Here is a 25,811-nt window from a genome sequence, read left to right as displayed (position 1 = left end):
ACTTCTCTTTCACAAGTGTTCACAACCTACGAAGTTTCAAGCCCCTAAGGTAGGGTTGCCATACGTCCCGGTTCGCCGGGACATGTCCCGGTTTGAAGCACGGTGTCCCGGCGTCCCGGCCGATAAGGAAATTGTCCCGGCTTAAAAATCATAGTTATTTAGTAGGAGGCTGGACTTGGTAAATAATAATATACCTACATTTCTACGTTTCATATGGCCAAAATTAAAAAAAAATGTTTTTTCTACTCCCGTACTTTTATTTGTCATTTAAAGGGTCGTGTCACACACCTTTAAACCCCTCTCTTATAGTTGTCAAGACAAGTCTTTAGTCTATTCCCCAAAAAAGTATTTGTGCATACACGCAGTATCTTTTTGGCACTTTTACGATACTTCGTGTAATCACCACTTAAAAAATATTGTATGGAATACATTGTTGCCAACCTAATTTTAATTGTCATTTCTGACAGATGAGTGAACCATAGACATGTTTTGGTTAATCATCATCATCATCATCAGTTTTCATCTTTATAGGGCTGTATCTCCTAAACCGTGCGTCGTAGCGCAAAAATAATCAAATTTTCGTTCCCCTTTGAAACCCGTAAGTAATATTTAAAAAACACAAAAAACAAAAAAAAAATTAAAAAAAAGAAAGAAAAATGTTTATAGGTTGTATCTCCTAAACCGTGCGTCGTAGCGCAAAAACAATAAAATGTTCATTCCTCTGTAAGAAACCCCTAATTAATATAAAAAAAAAGAAAAAATAAAAAACAAAAAAAACTTTATAATGCTGTATCTCCTAAACCGTGCGTCGTAGCGCAAAAATAATCAAATTTTCGTTCCCCTTTGAGTCCCGTAAGTAATATTTAAAAAACACGAAAAACAAAAAAAAAATTAAAAAAATAAAGAAAAATGTTTATGGGTTGTATCTCCTAAACCGTGCGTCGTAGCGCAAAAATAATAAATGTTCATTCCTCTGTAAGAAGCCCCTAATAAATATTTAAAAAAAAACACAAATGAGAAATAAAAAAAAAAAACAAAAAAAGAACTTTATCGTAGTCAAAAATAATCAAATTTTCGTTCCCCTTTGAAACCCGTAAGTAATATTTAAAAAACACGAAAAACAAAAAACAAAATTTCAACCCCTTTTTCACCACCTCGGGGGATGAATTATCAAAAACTCTGAAATTAGTTTTATATTGATAAAATACCTTTTTACGAAATTTCAACTTTGTAGCTTTAAATAAAATTGGAACCCTATAAAATTTTCAACCCCCCTTCGACCCTTTAAGAGACGAATTTTTAAAAACGCTGACATGACTTTTCTCGTATTTTAATAATATGCCATTTTACAAAGATTCAAGTCGCGCACTTAAAAAAATGTCTGACTTCCATACAAATCTTCAACCCCTTTTTCATCACCTTAACTTAAAGGATGAATTTTAGAAAAACGCTGAGATAGGTTTCTTCTTTTTTAATGAAATAACTTTTTACGAAGTTACAAATTCATAGCTTAAAATAAAATTTGAACCCCAAACAAACTTTCAACCCCGGCCTTTTTAACCCTTTTTAACCGACGAAAAAACGGAGGAGGTTCTCAAGTCGACGCGTATTTTTTTTTATGTATGATAACATATTTTTTTTTACAGAGTAGTTCGATTTTGATAATTATTTTTTTATTGGATTTGGTATACCCCGAAGTTGGTCCCATATAAATTTGGAAAAAAAAGCCAACCTTAAGGGTAGGAAAATAGGGGATGATTGATTTTTCACTCACCGATTGTAACTTATGACCACGCATAACTTTTTACAGAGTAGTCCGATTTTTTTCATTCATGTGTCGCGCTATTAACAATGCGTTAAAACTAAAAATGGAAAAATAAAAACTTTTTACAAAAAAAAAAAAACCGACTTCAAAAAGGATGAAATAAAATATTATCCTTTTTGAAGTATATGCGTTACCAACTGATATGTTTGAAGTCGGTGCCAAGCCAAGTAGTAACACTACCATACCAGTCAAAAATAATCAGCTTTACGGCTATAAATCCCATTTTTGACTGGTATTGTTACTACTTGGCTTGGCACCGACTTCAAACATATCAGTTGGTAACGCATAGACTTCAAAAAGGATAATATTTTATTTCATCCTTTTTGAAGTCGGTTTTATTTTTTTTGTAAAAAGTTTTTAAAGGATGAATTTTTAAAAACGCTGAAATTGCTTTTCTTGTTATCTAATAATATGCCTTTATACAAGGATTCAAGCCCCGCAGTCACAAAAATGTTTGATCTCCATACAAACTTTCAACCCCTTTTTAACCCTTATAAAGGAAGATTTTTTTAAAAACGCTGAAATTACTTTTCTTGTACTCTAATAATATGCCTCTGTACAAAGATTCAAGCCCCGCACTCACAAAAATGTTTGATCTTCATACAAACTTTCAACCCCTTTTTCACCGGGGATGAATTTTCAAAAACGCTGAAATTCGTTTTTTGCCGTTTTGAAATAATACCCTTTTAGGAAGTTTCAAGTTCCTCGCTTAAAATAAAATTTAAACCCCATACAAACTTTCAAAACCTTTTTAACCCTGTTAGGGGATGAATTTTACAAAACGTTGAAATTACTTTTCCTGTCTTCTAATAATATCCCCAATACAAAGGTTCAAGTCCCGCACTCAAACAAATGTTTGATATCCATACAAATTTTCAATCCCTTTCTCACCACCTTAGGGGATGAATTTTCAAAAACGCTGCAACAAGTTTTCTTGTATTATAATAATATATCTTTTTACGAAGTTTCAAATTCTTAGCTTAAAATAAAACTTTAACCCCATACAAACTTTCCTCCCCTTTTTAACCCCCTTAGGGGTTGAATTTCCAAAACCGTTGCAATTACTTTTTTTTGTAATCGGCAATTATGCCTTTCTAAGAAGTTTCAAAGCATTTGTAATGGATTCAAACTTTCAACCCCTTTTTAACCCTGTTAGGGGATGAATTTTACAAAACGCTGAAATTGCTTTTCCTGTCTTTTAATAATATTCCCAAATACAAAGATTCAAGTCCCGCGTTCGAAAAAATGGTTGATATCCATACAAACTCTCAACCCCTTTTTCACCACCTTAGGGGATAAATTTTCAAAACCGCTGAAATTAGTTTTCTTGTATTATAATAATATATCTTTTTACGAAGTTTCAAATTCTTAGCTTAAAATAAAACTTTAACCCCATACAAACTTTCCTCCCCTTTTTAACCCCCTTAGGGGTTGAATTTCTCAAAATCGCTTCTTATCTCTTGTACACTTTATAAATGTAATCTGGTGTGTAATTTTCAACTTTCTATCTTTTGTAGTTTCGGCTCTGCGTTGATGAATCAGTCAGTCCGTCCGGACACTTGCATTTATACAGGGTGGATTTTCTTTTTGGGTCAGTGAGGGCAGCTACCAGATCCCGTCCTGCTACGAGTAAACGGTCTAAGAAGACCTTCCCTCGATTTCAAATTAATGAAGATTGGCTTTTACAGATTTTGGAAAAAACATACAGGGTGCGAGAAAAAGATCATTTTTGACAAACTTTTTTTTTGATGCCAATCGATCCCATTCCTATTGAGGATCAAAAGCTTGTATGGAACCAAAAAAATATCCATAGTAAATGTATGGAAAAAGTATTTATTAATTTGTGGCTTTTTAGTACATTGCCGTAAGTTGACCCCTAGGAAACGAATGATGCTGGATAGGAATGGAATCGATTAGCATACAAAAATAGCATCTGAAAAATAAAAGTTTCCATTTTCATACAAATTGTATGGGAAAAGTTTTCCTCAATTTGTGGCTTTTCTAGCCGGAAATTTTTTTTGGTTCCATACAAGCTTTTGATCCTTAATGGGAATTGGATCGATTGGCATCAAAAAAAAAAGTTTGTCAAAAATGACCTTTTCCTCTCACCCTGTATGTTTTTTCCAAAACCTGTAAAAGCCAATCTTCATTAATTTGAAATCGAGGGAAGGTCTTCTTAGACCGTTTTCTCGTAGCAGCACGGGATCTGGTAGCTGCCCTCACTGACCCAAAAAGAAAATCTATTCTGTATATTCCATGACGTCGTGTCACCAAACTCAGGACGCGAGTAACACGAGTAATTAGAGAGGACTCCAGAATGTGATGTGACTGCTCCAATTCACTCCACTTGTTTCGCTTTTGCGGCTGCCGCCCCCCCGCCCCCCGCCTACCTATCTCTATCTATCCTGTTCTGTTCAATGAGAAAGGTAGAATCGCCGCCTACGTAGAAAAGAGACGGGAAAAGGGTTACCCTATGAAGGGGTAAGCGGTAAATATTATAGGCTTAACTACCTTATCTACACCCTATTTGATTTGGTAACCACATCTAATATGATTAATCATATTCAAAATGGTTTCCATAACGATACGGTAAGCCAAACGATAGGGTAACCATGACCTCTGGGTAAGCATTTAATAGGGTTACTTTATCGATACGATTAATCTTTAAAAGGGGTTTTCCGGTCCCTGGTCAGTAGACAGAAATAAGGCTATAATGGAAACTCAACATAATAGAAAAATCTATTTATTGTTCGTGATTTATTGTCCATGATTATACAACTATAATATCTATACATACACAATAACATTTTTATTTGGTGTCTTATGGCCACTACGTGTTGTGTTTACTTTTAAAGTTATCAATTCTGAATATTCAAACACTAAAAATAGGTATGTATATCAATTTTTTTTGCAAATACATAACATTGTACTAGAACTTGAATCTACTTTTTTTTTAAATTACATTTGATATGCAGCAGCAATAATTTTGTTTGTATGGAAGCCCTTTCATTACATAGTTTTTTTTTTCTATTGGTGGATAAAATTATGCTGTTTCGGTTAAGACGCAAATACAGGGTGGATTTTCTTTTTGGGTCAGTGAGGGCAGCTACCAGATCCCGTGCTGCTACGAGAAAACGGTCTAAGAAGACCTTCCCTCGATTTCAAATTAATGAAAATTGGCTTTTACAGATTTTGGAAAAAACACACAGAGTGCGAGAAAAAGGTCATTTTTGACAAACTTTTTTTTTTGATGCCAATCGATCCCATTCCTATTAAGGATCAAAAGCTTGTATGGAACCACAAAAAAAATTCCGGCTAGAAAAGCCACAAATCGAGGAAAACTTTTCCCATACAATTTGTATGAAAATTAAAACTTTTATTTTTCACATGCTGTTTTTGTATGCCAATCGATTCCATTCCTATCCAGTATCAATAGTTTCTTTGGGGTCAACTTACGGTAATGTACTAAAAAGCCAGAAATTAATAAAAACTTTTTGCATACATTTACTATGGGGAAAATGTGAAATGTTATTCTCAATTTTCTATCTCGCCCATCAGTCCTACAGCAATGTCTTCATACAGTATTATGGTCCTTAAATGTAACAGGACTGATTGGCCAGATAGAAAAATGTGAATTAAATTTCACGTTTTCTCCATAGTAAATGTATGGAAAATGTTTTCTTTAATTTGTGGCTTTTTAGTACATTACCGTAAGTTGACCCCAAAGAAACTATTGATACTGGATAGGAATGGAATCGATTGGCATACAAAAATAGCATGTGAAAAATAAAAGTTTTCATTTTCATACAAATTGTATGGGAAAAGTTTTCCTCGATTTGTGGCTTTTCTAGCCGGAAATTTTTTTTTGGTTCCATACAAGCTTTTGATCCTTAATAGGAATGGGATCGCTTGGCATCAAAAAAAAAGTTTGTCAAAAATGACCTTTTTCTCGCACCCTGTATGTTTTTTCCAAAATCTATAAACGCCAATCTTCATTAATTTGAAATCGAGGGAAGGTCTTCTTAGACCGTTTTCTTGTAGCAGCACGGGATCTGGTAGCTGCCCTCACTGACCCAAAAAGAAAATCCACCCTGTATATTTGGCGTCTTAACAACCGTTATTGTGACGATATTGTTTCTTCATAGTCAAATAATTATAACCTTAATCATAAAAGAAACAGCTTGTTCAAATGATCTCAACAAAATCTCATATTATACCTAATTCCTATATCGAATACTGTAAACAATTATTCACTTATAAAATAAATAGAGTTATATACAAATACTTGAATTATTCCAGATTATCACCAAACTAATATCTGCAGTCCAATTTTTCTAATTAAATCTAGCCTCTAATTTTAAACAAAATTTTAATGTGAAAACTATAATTACACACATTTGAAAATATTGTGCTATAATAACTGTTAAGAAATTTTAAAACTAATAAAACATTCTACAAAATAAATCTTAAATCATCTAAGGAGTCGTCCATATATTACATCACACAAATTTCGATTTTGTGGACCCCCTCCCCTTTGTTGCTGTGACGTAATATGTGGATGACCCCTAATCGAAAATATGCCTTTAACACCACTTACAATTACATAACTCTTCTATATTTATATCTCATAATAATATGATTTTAAAATCACACTTTAAATATAATTTCTTTCACATAATCTGAATATCATTTAAAGTCCTTTGGAAAAATGGCATCAAGTGAAGTGACACTATCACAAACATTATTAGAAAATTACGTATAAAATACAGGTGGTTAAAAAATTATCATATAAAATATTAAGGCAAAACGTATTTATATCTATTTTTATTTATAAAAAAGCCCTTGAGAAAATTTCAGAGAGGGATTGGAAAAAATTGCGATTTGAAACATTTTGGTTCAAATCTATCGATCAAGTCTTGGTCAACCGTATTAGAGCCCATAATGTGACAACTAAAATATTCAAGAGGAAAATGCCTAGTTTTCAAATAAAATAAATGGTTTTAAACATTATTACCGGAATTATAAAACATTATTTAGCTATTTTCATACAAAATGATAGACCAAATAATGCTAAGACGCATAAATTGTTGCAAAATATTGTGCCCGCAAATTTGACAAGACGAAACCAATGCGATGTACTGGAATTAATCGATTATCAATCGATTGCGCTTGGTAACCTTACAGCGCCATCTAGTTTAGCTGTCAAATTGAATACAATATTTACTACCTTACGCTTGTCCGTATTTCTATATAGGATTACAAACAAAACATAATATTATCCACATTTCTATGGCCTGGTATTATTATCACTATATATGTTGAGAGTGGTAACTAGTATGGTAAGTACTACATTATATTAATGGTGGGTATACGTCTACTAATTGCCTTTACCTTTATTAACAATTGTTGAATATCGACCTTATTACAAACTAATAGAGTCCATATTCTATTGTGTGAGTTCATTATGTGACATGTGGTTGCATCTATTCTATAATAATGTTTTGTGCACTCTACTTACTATTGTATACAGGATGCATGTGACCTAGGGAATTTAAAATGGAAGAGTCGATTCCTATTTATGTTAAACCTATCTATTGTGTATGTCGTATATAATTCTACTTGATACGTATTAGTTCTTAACTCTTCACTGATTATAAATATAATAATTTGTTGTATACACAAAAAAAATGATTTATTGATGTGTTTTGAGTTTCAACATTGTCTTAATAATTTTAATTATATAATACTTAAGTAATATTTACATTATTCTATGTATGTACCTAATATTTATTACTGTTGTAACGCATTTGGTAGTATATTAGCGGCGAGGCGATTTACTGTTCTTTTGGCATAACAAAGCCAATTTAGCTAACTTTTTCTACAAGAATAAAGTGCCAAATTGTCTCAATGGCTCGCCTGCTGTGCCCGTTTGGATATAATTAATGGTACTTGGTACGCGAATTGGTTCTAAATGGATTAATGGCCCACGGTCACATCCACCCTGTATTATTCATAACTCGGTAAAGACAAATAATCAACTCTTAACATATTTACAAGAACACATTATTTACAATTATTCAAACGAATGTAGTTTCATACACAAATAAATCTGAAGTAAATGCGTGTATGGGATAAATGCGCATTTACTAGAATCCAAGTAGTTTCATCACAGACCTCGACCACTAGACGGAGCATATGAGACAATCGAGGTCACTGCACATAAGCGCTCCTGTACAAAAGTATGGAAGCGCGACCGCGTATTTCAGTTGCGCTCACAATTACTCACGTAAATTAAAAATATTTACAAAAATTAAGCTGTACCTGGGCTTTTCTAGTACAAAATGGCGTAGAAACACAACTCAGTTGTGCTGCTCAAATCGTAGCATTTTGCAAGTAAAGTTGCTTATCAATAACAGTGACACAAAAAATGGACCGCCATTCAATTTGAAATCTTACCAGTAAAAGCCATAGTAAGTGCGATAAGCGTTTCAATTTGAGTTGTGCCACTATTTTAAATTAAGCAGCGCAGTATGTGGTGATCTCGTGCTCTTTGTAAACGCTTCATAATGCGGTGTCTGTGTACTTGTAATCTGTGAGCTTCATAGCATGGTGTCATGATAGGGAAAATGCGCCCAACATGTAATCGCGTCTAAAGGTATCTACTAGTATTTCTAGAAAGCGCAATTGTCCCATAGACGCAGTTACCTCAATCTTATAATCGATAGCATCTTGTCATATTGAGTATTACTATTTGTAATTATTCAAGTTTTCTTTCGTCGAGTTTACGTAACTCATGAAATAAACATAACTCTTATTTACAATATTAAAATCAATCAATCAATCAAAGAAATAAAATTCTTAAGAAATAAGATGTAATTTTTTGAAAAGATGTGTCCCGCCGAGTTTGTTGTCGGTCCTATATTGGGATACCCTCCTCCAATTGAAGGAGGATTTAAATCTTCTCGGGGCAGAGGTGTAGGGTTGGAGCCGGTGTAGCTTTATTTGACGTTCATAAGCGCATTGTAATATGCCTACTTGAATAAACTATATTTTATCTTATCTTTATTTTTCAAGTTAAAGAAAAGTGATAAGAGAACAGCAGTAAAATACTGCCTAAGAGGCAAAACTATCTTGGCATAAAAATTTGCCGTTCACAGTTCTAGCCCGCTTCGGAAAAATCATTGTTACTTAATTACAAGTAACGATATAATCCACTTTTCACAGTATGCTTACTAACTTGCGGTATCAGTTACATATTTCGCAATAGTATGGTTTTATTACTTATGCATCAGGATCAGTTGCATATTTCGCAACAGTATGGTTTTTCCACTAAGCCGAGCTACTAGCTCAGTAGTGATGTTGTTGATGTTTTTTCTTGGGCGATTACATATTTCGCAATAGTATGGTTTTATTACTTATGCATCAAGATCAGTATATGTAACTGAACTTGATGCATAAGTAATAAAACCATACTATTGCGAAATATGTAATCGCCAATAGTATGGTTTTTCCACTAAGCCTACTAACTCGGGAGTGATGTTTTTTCTTGGGCGGTTACATATTTCGCAATAGTATGGTTTTATTACTTATGCATAATCAGTTGCATATTTCGCAACAGTATGGTTTTCCACTAACTCTGATGTTGTTGCTGATGTTTCTTCTTGGGCGGTGGGGTGGGAGGGGTAAGTCCGACTGGTATGCCGGCGCTCGTTCGTCGCATCATGGAGTTGTAGAGGAAGGATCCCCGAGGCGTCAATACTGAAACAATAATAGTCATTATTATTTGTACAGTCAGCAGCAGAAGTTGCTAAGCGGGCGAGGTGTTCAAAATTACCTTGACGCGCTCTCATTCTCTTAACAATAAAGACGCGTCAAGATCATTTTGAACGCCTCTTACTGTATAGGGAGTTATAGATTTAGTGTTTCAGTACACCTGGATGAAATAAGACCTTTTTCGAGCAAGTACATGCTAGAAGAACTCCCTTCGGTCGTGTTTTAATTTATCGCCACTCGTTGCCAATTACCTTTTCGCATGTGTATTGTACATACAACGTTTTACAGTACATAATGGCCCTTTAAATTTTCGACATACGCACGTATCCTGCTTTACCGCCCTAGTGCGGTACTAGGGCGGTAAAGTAGCACCATATGTACTGTAAAATAAGTACCCATCAAAAACATTACATGTAAAAAGGTGCAAGTCTCGCAACGCTTTTACTACAAAAAAGGTTTGAGATGTAATGTGAAACCAAGTCGGTTATTTTAATCAGTGCCAGTTGGTGTTAAAACCGTATCAATAAGATATCTTTAATTTGTAATACGTATAATGACTTGGCCATCGCACGGCTGCATAATAACAAAAGGATCATCGTCACCTATTAAAAAAAATCTAATTGAACATAACGCTAGCGCTAATTGCAGTTTGAGCATTACACATATTTACGAGTACAGCACGAGTTAAGCATTATGTGCGATTGCCAAGTCATTATATGTATTACAAATTAAAGATATCTTATTGATACGGTTTTTACACCCCCTGGCACTGATTAAAATAACCGACTTGGTTTCACATTACATCTCAAACCTTTTTTGTAGTAAAAGCGTTGCGAGACTTGCACCTTTTTACATGTAATGTTTTTGATGGGATCTCATCTCTTTTTGTAGGCAGTCCTTCTTTTCGGGTACTCATACCCATACTATGTATACACATATCATAACTAAACATATCTTCATTCATACTCACATCGTACATCGTAGTGTACCTTTACTTTACCTACTACTTGTAGGAACTGCAACAGTAACTTTGTAATATCATATATTTATATGGGATTACAAACTTACTTATGCAGTTCTTATATCTTTAAAACGTGACTGATATTGCAATATTTTTAGGTTTTCCCTTTATGTGGCCATTAAACCCTAACTCTGTACCAAATTTCAGCTCTCTGAGTTTATGGGAAGTACTAGTTCCATTCTGATGATCATGAGTGAGTGAGTGAGTGTCATAAATGCGAAACTTTGCTTTCGCTTAGCTTCGGAACTCAATTACCTACAGCCTTGAAATTTTGGATTTTAAGTATGTGATTACTGATTATAGCTTACTGGATGACGAAAATTTCTGCGTTCTGTTCTTATCCAGAGGTTCTCAAATAGGGGCCTGAAAATGCGGCGAAATGGTTCCAGTAAAGGATGGTACGGCAGTGTTTGCTTCGCGCTCGACTTGGCGGGGGCACTGCCGTGCCCCCAGATTTACCAGTGTCGTAGTTGTTGCGCGGCGGGAGGGGCTCGGGGTTGTTGTTGTGGTCGCTGTCGAGGGTGCTCCGGTTGCCGGACTTCTCCGGGAGCGGCGGGGGCTCCTCGTCCTCTTGGTTCGAGTCCGTTGTACCTGCGATATGTGATATGTAATAAAATACAATGTATTTACCAGTGTCGTAGTTGTTGCGCGGCGGGAGGGGCTCGGGGTTGTTGTTGTGGTCGCTGTCGAGGGCGCTCCGGTTGCCGGACTTCTCCGGGAGCGGCGGGGGCTCCTCGTCCTCTTGGTTCGAGTCCGTTGTACCTGCGATATGTGATATGTAATAAAATACAATGTATTTACCAGTGTCGTAGTTGTTGCGCGGCGGGAGGGGCTCGGGGTTGTTGTTGTGGTCGCTGTCGAGGGCGCTCCGGTTGCCGGACTTCTCCGGGAGCGGCGGGGGCTCCTCGTCCTCTTGGTTCGAGTCCGTTGTACCTGCGATATGTGATATGTAATAAAATACAATGTATTTACCAGTGTCGTAGTTGTTGCGCGGCGGGAGGGGCTCGGGGTTGTTGTTGTGGTCGCTGTCGAGGGTGCTCCGGTTGCCGGACTTCTCTGGGAGCGGCGGGGGCTCCTCGTCCTCTTGGTTCGAGTCCGTTGTACCTGCGATATGTGAAAATATAATATAGATAGATATATGTATATGTTCCTGAGTCTTGGGTGTTTTCTATGTATTTGTATATTATATATATCGTTGTCTGAGTACCCACACAACACAAGCCTTCTTGAGCGTACTGTGGGACTTAGTCAATCTGTGTAAGAATGTCCTATACTATTTATTTTATTTATTATAAGACCCTAGCCATGTAACCAACTTTATCTGGCTGAGAATTCAACGAAAACATGTTATTTCAAAGTTAGTTTGAGTTCCACATATTTATTTACCTTCATAATGCAAATAAAAGGGAATCAATATATCACAAAAATCGAAATTCGCAAATTGCGGGCATTTTTCTCTGTCACTCTCAATTACGCCTGCATTGGAGTAGAAGAGAAAGATCCCCACAATTTGCGAATTTCGGTTTTCGCGGTAGCCCCTCAGGTGACAACCGAAACCCACTAATTACCATCACAAGTTCATAGTGAACCGTATTAATACCATGATAAAGTTAATTTTTGTTCAGTTATTTTTTAGTAATTAGGGAGTTTTGGTTGCCTATGACGATATAAAACACGCCGTTAAATCCAATTTATGATTATAACAAGGGTCAAATTTATAAAAACCAGCAAGCACAAACTAAAGACAATATTTAGAATTATCTAAAGTATTAACTCGGCAATTTCATGCAATTTAAAAACCTACCGACTGCGCCAAGTAAAAACTATATTGAAAACATCATTTTGTATGATTTATTATCTAGCGATTTGAAGCTTTAAACTCTTACCAATAGAGTTCAAATTGGAAAGCGGCCCGGACACTAAGCTCACTCGCTGCAACATTCTCTGTTCCACTTCGACCGCTGTCACCAGCTAGACAACAAGCGATTTGAAGCCTTAAGCCCTTATCAATAGAGTTCCTATTGAAGACAACGCGGACACTAAGCTCGCTCACTGCGACATTCGATGCTCCACCTCGGCCGCTCTGTCACAAACTAGACAACAAGCGATTTGAAGTCTTAAACCCTTACCAATAGAGTTCCTATTCGACGGCGGCGCGGACACCAGGCTGGCGCGCTGTGACATCCGTCTCTGTTCCACCTCGGCGCGCAGCGGTCGCTCCGTCACAAGCTAGACAGAGACAAGCGTATGTCAGTCGTGTTAGTTCAGCGTTCAAACTTTGGGGTACACTCGGCATCAGATACATCTGAGTGGACAAGGTGCTGACAAATATCTGAACCCGTCTTTAGAACGCACTGCGATTAATTTCTTGTGGTGTCTTGCAAGTGAGTGCGCTTATGAAGCATGCCTTACGTTACACTTTTTGCGGTTCCGAAACCGCAAGAAATTAGTCGCAGTGCATTCTAAGCCTTATTGTCAAGGCAGTAGAATGCGTGTTCAGATATTTTTGAGCACCTCGGCCGCTCCGATATCCTGACAACGATGAAAGTTCTTAACCTCCTAAGGCCCATAGAAGCAAAATTGGCACTTAAAATTGAAATCAATAGCGCAGAAAATATGATTGATTTCTTTTGTTTTGGGATCGAACGAAATAAAAGAAATGCTCTGATTGAAAATTAAATAAATTAGTAGTAATTAGTACTGTAGGTAGGACCGTGGGCCTTAAGAGGTTATCCCAAGCTTTGAACGGTATATACATAGAGACTGCCCGAATTTAAAGCTAGGCCTGAAAGCAATATATTTACTAGTGTAAGTTATATAGAAATCTGTAAACCATAGACTAAAATACCGAAATCTACGTAATGTCAGTAATGTATATGAGAAAGAGGTATTTGAAAAAATTAAAACACAATGAACATTAAATAAAATTAAATAATAATTGTTAAATTTTAATGTCTTTCACCTGTCAGAATTATTAAATATAGTCTATAGTATCACTGTACGTATACCTATATCTTTTATGTAAATAAATAATATTAATTTTAGCTAGAAAGAAAATATTAATAAAATGGCCTTATTGAAAATAACAACCAATAGGTTTAGGTACCTACTTTGCACCGATTATTGTACCTACCTACTAACTAAATTGTTTTACATAAAAACTTACCATTATTTATAAACATAATACACGAACATAATGACAAGTAAAACATTTTTATTATTAAAGCTGACATGTAAAGCCAATTAATACAATACATATAGTTTGGTGTCAATTTAGTGTTATTTACAATGACAATGTTGTTATAGTCCGTCAACCAAATCTTGTCAGTAGCAATGTAAAGCAAACTAAAGTAGGGCAACACTCAAAGAGCAGTATTGCGCTAAGAAAAGCAGCAATGTACATCGAACCAACAGTTTTTTTTTTCCGCTGAGCGCGCCCTGCGTACGTCAATTCAAATTGTCACTCGCGGTTTATTGAAAAAAATTGAAACATGGACGGACAATTTAAAAGCGATGTTAAAACAATGTTAATCAAAATGATGAACAAATTTGAAGATATCAAAAACAACTCTCTATCGTAGTGCTTATATTCTCTTTGTTCCCTATCTATGTCTTCTAAGTTTACTAAAATAAAATCATATCAAAATGCAGATAATTAGATAGTGCATATATTTGTTATTTACAATATAATATGCCACTTGTTAATGTAAATTAGTGTACTGTTCTGGATGAATATGACATACCTGTGTAATTTTTTTGATTGGTATATATTGTACAATATACATATTAAAAATAAAACAACTGATATTTGGGTGTTTATTTAATTTAAAGGTAAATAAGATAAGGGTCACTTTTCGACTTGGTTGCGTTGTACACGTACATAAACCGCCATAGGTAAGTATTGTCTGAAAAGATACTACCTACTACGAACGCCTTATATTGGGCAAGATTTAATCCTGCAACAAACATGTATGGATTAGGTAGATATTGCGAAAGAACGGCGATATAATCAAGGCTCTTAATACTGTTTAAAAGGTTTACCTTCGTAAATAGTCACAACTGATTGCTGAAAATATTAGACATGTGGGCCTATGGACGGTTTCCAGGACACAATTTATGGTCTTGTTGGATAGATTTAGGCATACGTTTTAATTTTATTTATGCCTTTTAACCCTAAAACAAAAAAACTGAACATAATCTTAAAAGTTCGAAAGAGTTCTTCCAATACTTGTCATAACCTCAATTTTTAGTAATGTTTACCATCAACGAGCATGATTGTACATTGTAGGCCCCTTAGCTTTGCTTATTCTTATTTAATGTATTGGTATTTAATGGTGACGGCAGAAATATCTCTTGAAACAGAAACGATTCAGAATGAAAACCAAATGAAAACAAATAAGGTGACGGCTGTCATTCACGGTCCACATTCCACAGATAAAACACAGATGACACGCGTTTTGGAATTATTTGAACACAGTTTTGCTAACCCGCGATTTTTCAAATTTGCCGCCTTTTACTACTGACAAGATTTGGTTGACGGACTTTATACATAAAAGCGAAATTTTTATTAATTGTGATCGATGTGACGACGTGTTCGGCCGATTGTACTTTTGAGGGTGTCCTGGAAGGGTTTAAAAGAAAGTTGACATCTGTTAATCTAATTTTGATTAACAAATTCCATAGTTTTATTAAAATATGCAAATCTATAAAATATGTTAAGGTTTGGAACTTTGTGACGTCTAAATTATAACATTTAATTTACCATAGCGTCATATTTTGACTAAGACCAAAGAGAATTGATTGTAATAGAGAGGTAAGTCTAAGAAAAAACGTGCCCCTTAGTTTGACATCCGAAATAGATGGAGCTGTACTGCGCCATATGTTTTGCGGTCACTGAATTGTCAAACGTCAACTTTTGACAATCAGAGTTACCGCAAAATGTATACCTGTCAAATTCGAAGCACGAAATTGTCTTAGATTTTACACACCTTACTCAATCAATGTAAGTATCTATTCTGAGACTGAGTAAGACAGATCGCTACATCATAATTACAAAATGTCAATTAATTTATACAGTCGCCATCTGATATATCGGAGCGGCCGAGGCGCTCAAAAATATCTAACGCCTTGACAATAAAGGCATGTTCAGATATTTGTGACCGCCTTGGCCGCTCCGATATATATAATGGCGACTGTACCTACTATTTTATTATTGTAAATTAGCTCTTACCAATCCCTTTCATTAGAAAGACTCTGAGCTAGTAATAAATCGTAAAATCATGTTTCTGTTCGTTAAAAATTAAAATCGTAAAATGTTATACCATGCGTCAAGTAGTCAGTGTAAGTTGTAGTTCGTACGCGTTACAAATGCTTCATGAATTTACTGCATTCTTAACACGAACGAACTAGGTGCAACCATAGAGAAATAAATACATAGATTGCTCACTCCATACATCAGTTTTGATACCAAAAAGACTATTAATGTCAGTGTCTACATCTAGCATCGAGTAGCGGAACTATCAGTACTGCTACTTGACAAGATGTAGTCGTATGTTGTTGAGCATAAGATTTTCCGGTCGGTGCTACATCTATTGTCAAGTAGCAGTACTGATAGTTCCGCTACTCGATGCTAGAGGTAGACACTGAAATTAATAGTCTTTTTGGTACCAAAACTGATGTATGGAGTGAGCACTCTTGTCTTACTATATTTCTCTATGGTGTAACGAAGTGCAAGGTTAGGTTAGAAATAGTACAGACACCCTCAAGTAATGTACAGAATCGTGTAATGGCATTAGTTATATCCACATTCAGCTGATCGTAATTCTAAATGTCACTTACAGCGTTTTGAATTCGGGCAGCCATCGTGGACTGAAAGTTCTGTTCACAGAAATAATTGTTAGATGTAAAAAGCGCACACTCCCCAAAATCACACACAAAAAATGTCTAAAAACTACATTAAATAAACTTATGGTCACACAAAAACTAGCTCGTTACATTTGGTCTAATGACTAATGACTGCATACAAAGGTCGAAGAGGATCGTAAATTAAATTCAAAATATCTAGAAATGGCTATTTTCCTAACATTGAAATATTGTTTTTATTACTCAGCATACGTAATTAATTATTCAATTCACTGACTTAATATAAAAGAAATAGACACACAAAGCAGAACAAAAACGTCAAGAAATGTGGATCCCAATGACGTTTCGCACCATTTGCATTGATGATAAAAACGCTTACGTAAATTTTGAGTCAAGATAAATGTTTCGTACAGAAAAGAGCTTAATGTCGTAAGCATTAAGTGTCAAATTTGCAAACATAAGTACCAACACTGTTAAAAAATTTAGTCCGATGGCACTAAACGTAACGTATTTACGTCAAACAACGTCAAACGAGAATAATTAACGAATGGAGTCACTTTGGTACACTTTAATATGTATTACTGTACAGGAAAACCAATAGAAGTAATAAATAAAACAAATTTAATTTAATCGGGAGCTCAAATAAAATTAATTCGTGGTTCAAATTCAAACAAATTAAATTTTTAATTCGTAAGTATACGTCTTTAAATACTAATTTCCTTGAAATAAATTCTACTTATTAAATAACTGTGTATCTAAGATCTACATTTACTCATAGCGCGGGTGTACGGGGACATTTAGATACTGATTGGATTTTTTTTATAAAGTCTACCTATACTTTATAAAAAAATCCTGTGGTTGTCACTGTGTTCCGACAGGTTTAGCATTTACAGTTAGTCGATATAAGCCCTTATTGGTGGTGTATATGTCGGAAACAGGGAAATGGCCCGAACACACAAGTGCCGTTTTGCCTGGTTTAAAACTGCATCACCCCTATCTCTTGCTATAATTAAATAGGAGTCCACTTTGCACGTCGCATAGGTTTTCTTGGAAATCTTGAATTTAAACATAATATTATTTCTTATGAATTCCATATAAAAATATAAAAAAATATTGACCTCACATCGACTCATTAGATTTTTGTTCCTTAACATCCCTTCTTTGGTACTAACAAATTAATTTATTCAAAACCATAAAATTACCACCAGATTACATAAATTATGTAATGCTATCCAAAGAACTAACCGAAAGAAATCCATTCCATCCTTTTTCCTTGTTTTATCATTGTTATTTTTACATATTTTAACGGCACATTTCGTAATTGTTGACAACTTCACATTTGAGCGTTTCAAACAAGACTAAACGAAAAAGTAATGCATGATCTGTTTTGACATCACTTTTGTGGGGCCATTTTTGGCGGCTGATTGGGTATCCAGTTCTTTATACTATATCAATGATTCAATTATTTTGAATTGTGGCTCTGGAGACACCGAACTACCGCCATAGAGAAAAAAATACATAGAGTGCTCACTCCATACATCAGTTTTAGTACCAAAAAGACTACATATTAGCATCTAGCATCGAGTAGCGGAACTATCAGTACTGCTACTTGACAATAGATGTAGCACCGACCGGAAAGTCTTATGCTGTTGAGATAAGACTTTCCGGTCGGTGCTACATCTATTGTCAAGTAGCAGTACTGATAGTTCCGCTACTCGATGCTAGATGTAGACACTGAAATTAATAGTCTGAACTGATGTATGGAGTGAGCACTCTATGTATTTTTTCTCTATGCTACCGCTTGCTTATAATCTGATTTCCAATCTCACCCGGAAGGGATGATTTTTGATATTTTACTGTTACGTAATAATTTACAGCTCCAATTTTTATCAATTTATTTTGAAGCATCTTTAAATTTGGTACAGTGTAAGAATTTAATTTCCGACCCATTTCGTACCTTGTCACAGTGACAATCAATATGAAAGTTGCTAGAGACCTCATACTATTGTCACTGTGACAAAATACATAATGAGTAGGAAATTAAATTCTTTGACTGTACGTTTTTTTTAAACAGTCAGTCGCGCTAAACTTTTACATACAATATTAATACTTGTTAAAAGGGGACCAAAATCAAAAGAACATACAAAACAATCGACAAAAACGTTGTATATGCGTTTGCGAGGTCCCCGCGGCTGGTTGCCTCTCGGTTGCAAACTGCCCTAGAACGTCAATATCATTCTAATGAACAATTGTATTAATTCACAAATGTATTGGGGGACATTACAACTCTAGAAAATGACGTTGAATTCACTTATTTATGTTTCTAGAGTGGGGAATTAGGGATATTGATTCAAATGATTAATAAATGTAGGTGTATGAACACATTTAACTATTCCGAATTATTATAAACTTACATTCCTTACTCATAGCTAGCAAAAAAGTATATTGGCAAGCGTCAAACATACTGTTATTTTTTTTATAACCACCACCACCGGAAGCTGCATCTAATCGACAAAAACACTACAGTTGTCATAATTTGTTTGCTATAAATATTGTTCTAAGAAAAAACACCTTTCTTGGATTATTTTTCCTAAACTTGAGTAGTCTATTAGGTTTCCGTATCTCAAAAGGAATAAACGGAAACCTTATAGGATCACTCGTGCGTCTGTCTGTCTGTCCGACCATTTCCCCCCCTTTATCTCCGAAACTCTTTACCTATAGATAACAGGAAAACCTATTAGAAATGTGCAGTCAAGCGTGACTCGCACTTAATGTACGGAGCCCTTGGAACGCGAGTCCGACTCGCACTTGGCCGGCTTTTTTTTTCATATTACTTAGAGTTTGCGCTTTGGCCTTACCTGGAGACCATGGTCTAGTATCTAAACTGATAACTAGGTATCGGTACCAGAGTTGAGGCTAGCGTTGCTCGCGTGACTGGTATTTGTGCTGTTGCTGGTCCCATTTAGTGGCCTAGTGCACTAACTATGAACAAAGATATCTTAGAAGACATAGAGTGCTCACTCCATACATCAGTTTTGATACCAAAACGACTATTATTCTCGTATTCGGCATCCAGCGTCAAGTAGCGGAATTATCAGTACTGCTACTCGACAATAGATTTCGCGGCGAACGGAAAGTCTAATGCTCAACGATTTTCAGTTAATATTATAACCGGATTAACCGGAACTCTATTTTCAACTCCTTCTGCTTATAATATTAGTTATAAATTGTCAATTTTTAAAATTCTTGAGCAATAAAATTTTAAAATTTTAAGCATCGCCTAAAAAGTTGGCTTATTGAGCGCCCGTTCTACAATTACGACGAGTTCATAGTGCCTTGCATTGGTAGTGCCTTTAAACCAATATTTATGCGGAAATAAAAATACGCGGGGAAATATGTATGGGAGCCCTCAAGACACCAGAAGGGATTTTAAGTGGACTGTATGTTAGGAAATTAAAATAAGAAAGTACTTGTTTGACGCCCAGATTTAAGGATTAGGAGAAATGCCTGCGCACATACCTGGTGATCTCGTTGTAGGATTCTTCAGCTGGCCAGCACTTTATAAAACTTTTCCCAAACTTCAGCGTCAGTACACCTGTGCCACTTTCACTCCGTTTGTAACAGTTTTTGCTAATTTCACATTACATTTTGATTTATTTCAATTAGAAGATGCGTTTAGGTCCGCATCGATTCAGGAACTGATTCGACAAGATGGCGTCTCATAGGACTGCCGTGAAGCGAGACGGTAATACGGCTTTGTGCGCGTTGGCAAAGGATAGGTAGCTTGGAAGGGTATAGAACGTTTCACAAGTACCTACATTTAAAATAATAGGAAAAAACTACCTTAAATAAAAATATCAAATTTGAAACTCAACATCCCCCCGGCCTTGAAGGAACCCTTCAAAGAAAAGGATGTAAAGAGCCAAAGTGCTCAAACTATAAAAAATATAATCGCGGCATATGGTCATTGTGCCAAGTTACTTGCTAAGTTCGTAGTAAAAGTACAAAACAATAAATTAACCTAACACCTCAACCAAAAAAAAAAAAAAAAAAGGTTAAAAAATAATAATGCACAACAATCGTGCCAATAAACTAAGAAGTACAACGTACATATAAGCTAAGCTAACTTAAGTATTATATTTAATTGGTCTATATTAGACGCGAGCTAAACCTAAGATACTTAACTAAAATAAGACTCCTATTGAGTCGGTAACGGACATAACCGTATGACTGGACGTTTATACGTTCCAGTCTTCGTCTTTACTTCCGCCACGCGTATGACTCCGTCTTGGCTATTAGGATAGACGTTGGTTATAATTCCTATTGGCCATTGTAAAGGCGGAGCGTTATCAACGCTTAATATTACTACGGTACCAATTTTAATTGGATTTGAAGGAGTATTCCACTTTTCACGTTGTTGCAAATTATGTAAATACTCCGTTTTGAATCGCTTCCAATACGACTGCACTAGTGAGTCCATTAATGAAAACCGTGACAGCAAATCGGGGCGTTCATCAGATAAATCAGCCGCGGGTAAAAATTCCAACGGAGACGTGGTCAAAAAATGAGAAGGAGTAAGCGCGAGCGGTTCGGAAGGATCAGAGCTTAAAGCATACAAAGGACGGCTGTTAAGTAAAGCTTCTACCTGAGTAAGGACTGTTTCCATCTCCTGAAAGGTTAGGATCTGCTTTCCTATTACTCTGAACAGTAAGGTCTTGGTGCTTTTTATGTTAGCTTCCCATATACCTCCGAAATGGCTAGCGGTAGGAGGATTCATTTTCCAAGTAATGCGATGTTTCGCGAGCTCGTCGCTGAAAGTTTTATAGTAATCGTCCGATTGTAAAAGATCGTGAAGCTCTTTAAAATAAGCCTTTGCGGATACAAAATTTGTCCCGTTATCCGAGTAAACAAAGCTACAGGGACCTCGTCGCGATAAAAAGCGCTTGAAAGCGTCTATGAAACAAGCAGAGGTTAGATTTGAGGCCAGTTCTATGTGAACGGCTTTCGTAACGAGGCAAATAAAAAGGCATATATAAGCCTTAACGCTGCGTACGCCACGTTTTCTGTAAGGAGTAACATACAGAGGTCCAGCAAAGTCTATACCCGTATGCATAAAGGCCTTACATTGCTCTAAGCGACATTTCGGCAAGTCTGACATAAGAGGAAAAGTAGGTCTAGGATTTAACCTAAAACAGCGGTTGCATTTTTGTGTGCGTTGCCGAACAACGCGACGCGCGGATATAATCCAAAATTTAGTTTTTAATATTGCAACTAAATGTTGAGGCCCTGCGTGCAGGTTATTGCGGTGATAAAAATCAATTATTAAATCTACGATATGACCTTTTTTAGGTAAAATTATAGGGTGCTTAGATGCGTAATCGAGCGATGAGTTCGATAAGCGACCTCCAACGCGTAAAATTCCATCGGAAAGGAAAGGAAACAGTTTCTGTAACTTTAACGAGCATTTGCGTCCTTTTGAAATGGATTTCATGTCAGCTGAGAAGTGTGCATCTTGTACCGCTCTTATAATTTCAAGTTCAGCGGTATTTAGGTCATTAGCGGTAATTACATCATTTCGCGGTAACTTCTTTAGAAACCGAAGCACATAAACAGAAATTCGAAGAAGTTTGCTCCAAGTAGAACAGCGAAGGGCGAGCGTCAAAAGAGGGTGATCAATTTTAGTGACCTTCGTGGTCACGTGGGACAAAGTTTTCTCTTCGGGCAGGTGCGACCGATTTGGAACGAACCTTTGCATAGGCCAACACTCTACGGGTTGTGATAACCAAGCGGGACCTTTAAACCAAAGCTCATGCTGGAGCAATTGCGAAGGAGTAAGACCACGTGACACGCAGTCACCAGGGTTTTGCGAACCTGCAACGTGATATAAGTTGTCAGGTGAAATATTTGTTTGAATTTGCGAAATGCGATTAGCGACGTAAGTGTCAAATCTATGTGGAGAGGCGACCGACCAACATAAGGCGACCTCTGAGTCTGAAAATGCATAAATATTATTTATTTTATGCCTATTCGACATAGTCTCGTAAACTTCCTTAAGAAGTTTAGAAAGAAGTAATATTCCGCAAAGTTCCAAACGAGCAAGAGTGACTTTGGATTTAGCGGAAGCGACTCTAGACTTTGAGCAAAGCAACGTAACCACGGGCGGCTCGTCGCTATTCACGACGTGTGAATATATAACACAGCCGTATGCGGATTCGCTGGCGTCGGAAAAACCAACCAACGAAACTTGAGACCTCATTTCAATGCCTAAATGACGAGGAAAATTAAGCTGAGATATTTGCGGTAGCTCGGCTAAATATTGTTGCCACTGCTTAACAATGTGCGAGGGGAGCTCTTCGTCCCAATCGATAGAAAGAAGCCAAAGCTGCTTAATAATCAATTTGGCATACAAAATAACTGGGCCGACGAGTCCTAAGACATCGTACAGGCGTGCGGTAGCCGAAAGAATGGCGCGCTTGGTACAAACGGACGGAGGACTCGAAATGTCAAAAACAAAGCTGTCTCGTGCAGGTAACCATTTCAAACCTAAAACCTTAAAAGTACTTCCGTCATCGAAGGAAATAGATTTAGATTGTCGGTGCGACTCAGGTATATGTTCGAGCAATTCGCGTGAATTCGACGACCACTTAAGTAAATCGAATCCACCTGCCTTGAAAAGGGCGATCAACTCATCTGCTATCTTAACGGCTTCCTCGGGTGAAGAAGCAGAAGAAGCGAGGTCGTCCATATAGACATCTCTTTCGAGCACAGAGGCTGCCTTCGGCCATTTGTGCCGCTCATCGGCAGCTAACTGACGTAAAGTCCGAATTGCCAAAAAAGCTGAAGGTCGAAGTCCAAACGTCACACGCGTGAACGTTAACACTTCGAGCGGGTCGGTATCAAAAAACCGATATAAAATCCGTTGATATTTGCGGTGCGAAGAGTTCACATAAATGCATAAGTACATTTGTTTTACATCAGCGAAAAATGCTGTTTTATAAATTCGCACATTTAATAAAATGTGAAAAATATTCGCCTGTAGGTTACATCCAGAATACAAAATATCATTTAAAGATAAACCTGTATCTGTCTTTGAACTTCCGTCCAGGACCGGTCTCACTTTTGTACTTATTTTATCGCTACGTAATACAGGGTGGTGCGGTAGATAAAATCCAGGAGTGTTAGATTCGTCATCAGTTGACGCGCGGGTGAGTATACCTTTATCAAGATAGTCGCGAATAACTTCGTCGTATCCAGATTTAAGTTCAGGATTTTTAGCGAATTTCTTTTCCAAAAGTAAAAAACGCCTTTTTGCGGTGTTAAAGGAATCGCCCAATGTTTGAGGATCGTCTTTAAACGGAAGGTCCACGGTATAACTGCCGTCAGTATTACGGACAGTGGTTGAAGCGTAAATATTCTCACATTTTTGATCTTCTGGACTTAAAAAAGTACGCGAAGGTATTTCTTCTACTGCCCAAAAGTTCTCAACGAGCCTATGAAGAGGATCGCTAGTAAACGCGCAAAGAGTGCGAGAAGCGGTAGGCGGGTTAACTATAGCGGCGTCACCCATTATTACGTACCCTAAGGTCGTTTCTAAAGCGGTAGGTATGGTAGGATCCGAACTCTCGATTTTCTTAGAGAGCAATATTTTGCAATAAACATTAACCCCCAAGAGTATATCTATAGGTCCAGGTTCCGAAAAACCATCATCGGCGAGCGTTAAGTCACGAGCAAAATCCACAACCTCCTTATTTACACGCGAGTCGGGTAACTGTGAAGTTATGCGATCTACTATCAGCGGGCGGATCGAATATTTATAAGAATCATCTAATAAAGATGAAAAGGTGAGCGCGGTATTGCCCTTTGTCTTGAGAGTTATTTCTCCCAAGCCAGAGGCTTCAGTAATATGTAGCGGTTTATTCATAGCAAGCGAAAGACGTTTGCAACAAGCGACAGTAATATAGTCCGACATTGATCCCGGATCAATTAACGCGCGAAGGATATGCGTGCGGTTTAAGGAATCAATAACCTTAATTTTAGCGGTTGCGAGTAAAGCGGTGGTTAGGCATGGACCACTATTGTCCTTACATGCCATAGTGCGGATGGATGCGGAATTTACCTCATGAGGAGGCGGCAAGCTATTTTCGACCTTAACTGCGGCAATCGCAGAGTCTACATTAGCTTGAGCGGGGTTATCGGCCCGTACACCTGAACAGGCGGGGGTCGAGTCATAAGCGGTAGCGGGTGCGGGAGTGACAACATTATTTGTTGTCGCGGGAAAACAATTATTAGAAGCGGGTGCGGATACCACTGCACTAAGGTTGCAGTGCGATTTCTCTTTCGTATTGAAATGTAACATCGAATGATGTCTCAACGAACAATGAGAACAATGGCGCTTGGAAGTGCAAGCATTCGTCTTATGTTTCACACTTAAGCAGTTGTTACAATAAGCGTTTGATTTTATAAAATTAAACCTGTCGTGCGGTGTCATTTTATTAAAAGATTGACATGAATATAAATGCTCATGTTGTTTATTTTTACACAGTGAACATTTATCGCTAGCGCTTGTGCCGTTGGCCGCATCTGTGTTTACAAACGATTTAGTTTTTTGCAACAAGCGTTGTTTAGCGGAATTATCAACCGGTTTACTAATTGTCGCATTTGGCGAACGGGATAAAACTTTGTTTTGTTCTTTGATAAACTCAATTAAATTTTGATAAGAAGGAATCTTCTCTTTGCGGTATGTAATTTCGAACAATTTAATTGTATCGGAATCCAACTTTTGCAGCGCTAAATGTAACAACATGAAGTCGGTTAAGTCACTCAGATTCAACTGCTTAAGGGCTTCGACAGACGAGTTAAATTTATTTATGAATGAATCCAAGCTGGCGGCGTTGGTTGCGGTTAATTGTTTAAATGTTAGCAGCTGATTAAAATACGCTGACGCTAACGAACGTGGATCATCGTATTTTTGTATTAATGCGTTCCAAATAATTGGATAATTTTCAGCGGTCGTGGGCAAGCCGGAGCAAACATTTGCTGCGTTGCCAATTAATTTGCCAACCAAATAGTACACCTTTTCGCTGTCAGTCAGCGATGCGTTTTCGTGAATAATACTTTTAAACTGTTGGTAAAACAAAGGCCAGTTTTTGACATCTCCGTCAAAAGAAACTAACTCCAATTTAGGCAGGCGGCATTTTGGTTTCGGAGAATTTGCCGGTTCAGAGGGAATCTTGGATTCGTTATCTATCAGAACTTGCTTAATATAACAAAACATTTCTTCAAAGGTCGTCCATGACTCGTAATCTATTTCAGAGTCAGGGTGCAGTTGCA

The 25,811-nt window shown here is 36.8% G+C and overlaps 1 protein-coding gene across 1 annotated transcript in view; it reads right to left on the bottom strand.

Moving 5' to 3' along the window:
* Positions 1-9,455: 9,455 nt before the first annotated feature.
* The window catches only part of LOC134657692 (dedicator of cytokinesis protein 1), a 103,913-nt gene continuing 87,557 nt past the window's right edge, over positions 9,456-25,811 (bottom strand). The window contains exons 38-44 of the mRNA XM_063513255.1: positions 16,458-16,496; positions 12,749-12,848; positions 11,592-11,723; positions 11,421-11,552; positions 11,250-11,381; positions 11,079-11,210; positions 9,456-9,583 (exon numbers count right to left, since the gene is read on the bottom strand). Coding sequence (XP_063369325.1) covers positions 9,456-9,583; positions 11,079-11,210; positions 11,250-11,381; positions 11,421-11,552; positions 11,592-11,723; positions 12,749-12,848; positions 16,458-16,496 — 795 coding nt within the window. The remainder of the gene's footprint in view (positions 9,584-11,078; positions 11,211-11,249; positions 11,382-11,420; positions 11,553-11,591; positions 11,724-12,748; positions 12,849-16,457; positions 16,497-25,811) is intronic.

Source organism: Cydia amplana, chromosome 20 (genome assembly GCF_948474715.1).
Source record: "Cydia amplana chromosome 20, ilCydAmpl1.1, whole genome shotgun sequence".
NCBI lineage: Eukaryota > Metazoa > Arthropoda > Insecta > Lepidoptera > Tortricidae > Cydia > Cydia amplana.
Note: the sequence above shows the minus strand (reverse complement) of the source record. Positions and strands in the feature narration are given on the sequence as shown.